General features: G+C 53.7%; 1 protein-coding gene across 1 annotated transcript; it reads right to left on the bottom strand.

Moving 5' to 3' along the window:
* Positions 1 to 385: 385 nt before the first annotated feature.
* On the bottom strand, positions 386 to 3,292 carry OLFML3 (olfactomedin like 3). The gene is made up of 3 exons (XM_024570357.4): positions 2,936 to 3,292; positions 2,042 to 2,327; positions 386 to 1,650 (listed from the first exon to the last, which is right to left on the bottom strand). The coding sequence occupies exons 1-3, from the start codon at positions 3,047 to 3,049 to the stop codon at positions 833 to 835; spliced, it is 1,218 nt and encodes a 405-aa protein (XP_024426125.2). The 5' UTR covers positions 3,050 to 3,292; the 3' UTR covers positions 386 to 832.
* Positions 3,293 to 4,854: the final 1,562 nt, after the last annotated feature.

Below are 4,854 nucleotides of genomic sequence, written 5' to 3'. Positions count from 1 at the left end.
TACTGAAAACACATGCGGTCGCCCGGCTTCCACAGTAGACTCCAGTGCAACTGAAATCCACTTTCTGGTTCAGAACCTCTGAGAATTGGACTCGGAAACTCTGCCCCTGGGCTGTCTTGTGGCCAGAGGCGCGGTGCCACTGGTGGTTCTGGGAGGGCTGCTGGGGTGGAGGGGGGTGTGGAGAAGTTTGCCTCCTCCATTAGCCAGATTCAGCTACTTCCCCAGGCGCCTCTCTGTAACGAGAGAAGTTCCTTCTCCCGCAGCCAGGGAACCCAGCCAAGTCCCTAACGTGGCTGAAGGAGTGGGGATGGGGTGGAGGAGGGAAATAGAGGGTTATGGGGTGAAACAGGTCGTGAGGGTTGCCCCAAACACACACAGGCAAGGAGCAGTGGATTTTCCTTTTAATGCAAGACGTCTCTGTACAAAATGAGGTGGAGAAAGTCCCATTCCTGAGGGCACTGAAAGGAGAGAGGGCGGAGTTGAAAGTCTCCCAGTCCTCTCTCCTCAACTCACACCAAGGCAAGAAATACTCCGTTGCCTCTCACTGGGGGCCCCCATACGAGGGTCGGAGCTCTGGTTCTGGGTCGTCTTTGGCCTGACATTTGTTGACATGGGGCCGTGGAGGAGTGAACCCTTAGGGTTTCCTTCCTCTTTTAGCTCCAAAAGGACTCCCCAAGATCCCATACGAAACGAAGAGGCCATGAGAACTCGGCGTCCGTCGGCTAAAAATACGAGATTTGAACTACAACTTGCCCCCATGGGATGATGAGGAACAGGAAATTTAGTGGGGATATAAATGGATGGAGCTGAGAGAGATTCTAAGGCTAGCTCCTCAGACTTCTTCCTCTTTGCTCCTCATCTCCAGCTTATAGACAAGCTGGTAGCCATCATCCCAGGCATAGAGCTGGCGCTCGCGGGGGTTATAGCGGAGGCTGGCGTGGGCGCCATACCGGCGGGGGAAATAAGGGAGTGCTGCCCTTTCTGGGGTCAGGGTGCCGCTGGCATCAAAGGAGCACTGGATGCGGGCCCGACTGGCGGGGCGGGTGTTATAGACGACGTAGAGGGTCCCACAGATGACAAAGGCAGCCTCCGCATTCTCTCGGGGACACGGCGTGTCCCACTGCTGCTCTGTGTCCAGTGTCTGTGGGTCTAACTTGGCCAAACACAGGTGCCTGTCGTCCTCCTGGGTGGCATAGACTGCCCAAAGGCCCTCCTCATCAGCTGCCAGGTCAATGTATGTGTGTGACGTCAGCCCGTATGGGGGGATCAGGCCCTCCGCTGGGAACACTGAGCTGTCCACCACGGTTCGGTTTGCCAGGTGGAATTTGATGAGCTGCAAAGTGTTCTCCAACCCGCCGCCCCCAGGTCCTCCAGGAGGCCTCCGTGCATAGTAAAGAAAGCCACCATAGACCAGCTGCCCTGTGCCGACCCAGGGGAAGGGGACCCGGATTCGGGATGCCTTCCGGGCCGCCATGGCAAGGGTGAAGTCACGCAGCCTCGGGAAGACAAAGGCTGTGTCATTCTGTGTCCCATCTAACACGTAGATCTTCTCTGCTGGTCCCAGGGGATCCTTGGTCCACAGGCCAGCTGGGCCCCCGAACCGCTTCAGGATCTTCATTGACTTCACCTGAGAGATTGTGTAGCCACAGTCTGGTGGGGAAGGAGAAAAGCACAGCACAAGGAAATACAGGCAAGAGTTAGATGCCCAATGCCAGCACCCTCCGTCCCCCCCACCCTGGGAAGGCCATTGGAGGACAGTGTGCTTTGCCCAATGGATGCATCCACTCTTATGGCAGATGGGGGAAAAAGGACACTATGGGGCCTGGGCCCACAGCAACTCTCCCTCATGGACCTGTCATTGCAGAGTTGCCCTAAGGCAGATTCCGGAAGACACAGCCAGCGTGGACTGGGGCAGGGAGGAAGAAGGGAATAGTGGAGGACAGCTCACTGTTGCCCCAGGGGGTTGGATCCCTCCACGTGGGCTGGCACCCAAGCAAGAGCACAGGTCTCCGAGTTGGGGGCCTGCTTTCGGATCGCTTACCTGTCACCATATCATACTTCTCATTTCTTCTGCCCTTGCCTTTGGTCCCGGTGCCTCCTGCCACTTTCTCCTCAACCTCTTCACAGGGTAGCGCTGGGTTCTGCATCTCCAGATAGTCAACCTCCCGCTCCAGACGGTCCACTCTCCCCGCGATGGTGTCTGCCTCAGTTCTGAGGGCCTCCCGCTCCTTCTCCGCCACCTCCAGCAGCGGCAGCATCTTGTTCTTGAAGTCCCGCAGCTCAGCAGCATGCCGACTGCTCTGGTCCTGGCACTGGGCCAGCCGTTCCTGCAGGGAGGGGGATGGAGGGCTGCAGGCTTACAACTCCCAGGCAGGGAGAGGCCCAACCAGGGAGGCAGGAAAGGGGAAAAGCACATTCAGCTAGGCAGCAACATCCCCTTCTACCCCCGTAGGAAGGAAACCAGATGCTCAGAGATGCTAAGTGTGCAGAAAGCCTGGCTCAGATTCACCTCAGCCCCTGCCCCTACTACGTGTCCTCCAGCCTACCTTCTCTGTGAGCAGGGCCACCGAGTCACTGAGCCTCTGGGGTGGGGAGGGGTCTCTGCTCCATTATACACTTCTCCTGGGGTTAGGATGCTACAGACTTCAAAGGGTTACAACAGCAGAAAGTTCTCTGGGAGCTTGCAACTCTGGAGCAGAATCCTCAGCTCATCCTCAGCTGCATCCCCACCTCCTAGCTCTCCTTTCCACTCTGTCCCTCTATTCTATCTAATCCCAGGGTGGGGGCGGGGGAGAACACAAAGGTGTGAGCTGCTCTGTGTTTGTGGGGAAAGAGGATCTTATTAAAAGGTGGAGTTTTCTGTAGGTTCTTACAGAGCCCAATGTTCTCCCTAGATGCCTGACAAACTGGGCTACAAGAGAAAGGAGTCTCTCACCTCTAAGGCAACTAGTCGGCGTTCCATGTACTCCACCAGGTGGTGCTGCTGTCCCTGAAGGGGTCCCGACCACGACAGGAGGAGCACGAAGAGGAGAGGAGTACAAGGCCCCATGGCAGCGGGAGAGCAGGGCCGGGGTAGGAGTGTGCGGTCCTGCCGGCGGCCTCTTCGCTGGAGCCCGCGGGTTGGCGCTGGAGGCGGGGTGGGGGCGGGGCCTCGTCCTTCAGGACCTCTGGGTCTCTCTCACTACTCTGGAATGCTTTCAGGCCCTTCACAGCCCCTACCCCCTCCTTCCTGCCTGGATTGATCAAACACAGATGGCCCCACTGCAGAGCAGCCAGAAGCCTTAACCACCTCCCGCCTAGGCTAGGCTCCCCAGAAGAGGGGCAGGAGATGGAAACCCTCGACCAGAGCCTCCTGGGCGGCCACCCCGGAAAAGGAGCTAGCGGGGCAGGGGGAGGCCCCGGGGAAAAAAGCAAACTCTTCCCCATGTCTCAGAAGGTTTCCAGCACTGACATAAGAAAGATCCTTCATTAATCCTTCCCTTTCCCAGCAATAACAGCACGGGTTGTTTCTTGCCTTGTTCATGGAAGCTGGAAGCAGGGGAGATGAGGTTTGAGGGGGAAAGGGGGTGAAGGCAGGGGAAAGCCACAGTAGCCAATTGCACGATCTTCTCCCATAGCTCATTGGCGCCATCTAGTGCTAAACCTCAGGTATCATCTCGAGATGAATAGGGAAACCGAGGCTGACTTGAACTTCATGTGGAATTTTCCACAAAGCCAGCCCAGCAGAGTGAATTTATGAGTTTTCATCATTAAAATGCAGATTTCCCCACAGACTACCCAGTTGCTTATGGGGCTATCCCAATCTCTCTCTGGTTTAGCCTAAGAAGAAAATATAAGATAAAAAACAACTTGGAAAACGAAACAAAAACAAGTCACTGAGTAGATTCTTGGTTAACTGGAAGCATGATTGGCAGCAAAGCCTTTCTATATGGTTTTCCTTTGCCCGGAAGGTTCCAGGTATTACATGTTCTTAACCGGGGAGTGTTCAGCAAGTGGACACTAATTTTACATGTATTTATTCAGGAAGAACATCTGAAAAATGTGTGCGCAGTGTAAACCAAAATAAATGTATTCTGACTCCCCTACTAATGGAAAAGAACTATTGATAATTTCTCCTCTGATGGTCCAAAAGTGTGTTTCTGAATGTTTCTTATTTCTATAGCCCAGCTAGGACTTCAGGAGCGCCAAACAAATCAGTGGCCACTGAAGGGTTTAACTTGGCCTGAAACACGTCAAAAGGAGTCAAATGAAGATCGCGTTTAGTCAGAGACTTGCAATGACTGATCCAGACGAATCTCTCATTCTTTATCCGGAGCAAGTTCACTCACTTCAGAATCAAGAGAAATCTGATCTGAAACGCTCCTTCTCTAAAAAGGACTTTGCTTCTAACAGGGCAGCTGGAATGGAGGGAAGAGGAGCATCCTCTTGTGGTGAGCTTTATTTTTATTCCGCTACTTTAGGTGTTGGGTGGAACATGCTAGGAAACAAAATTTAATCAGCCTATGTCAGATGTTTCTTTCTGCCTCTTTGAAAGGGCCAGATCCCGATGATCTCAGGTCAGGTGCCTGGAACTCCATTCTCAGGAATGTTCCCTACCAACGCCTACTCCTTTCTGTCGTGAGGTTTGCATGAAAAATAAATTTGTCTCAAATATGTAATTTGTCTACTAATGTTCAAGTGTATTTAGGTACTCCAAAGATGCCTTTTATTGATCCCCTTCTACCCTTAAAGTGAAATGTTGGGGACCGCTTTGTGTGGTTTCAGAGACTGTAGCCCCGGGCAGGGCCTTGCTGTAAGTTGTGATTGGAACGCCAGGAATGAAGGAGGCAGGCACCACCCAATACTAGCACTGAG

Source organism: Desmodus rotundus, chromosome 12 (genome assembly GCF_022682495.2).
Source record: "Desmodus rotundus isolate HL8 chromosome 12, HLdesRot8A.1, whole genome shotgun sequence".
NCBI classification, from domain to species: domain Eukaryota; kingdom Metazoa; phylum Chordata; class Mammalia; order Chiroptera; family Phyllostomidae; genus Desmodus; species Desmodus rotundus.
The sequence above is the reverse complement of the archived record's forward strand: the minus strand, read 5'-3'. Positions and strand labels throughout refer to the sequence as shown.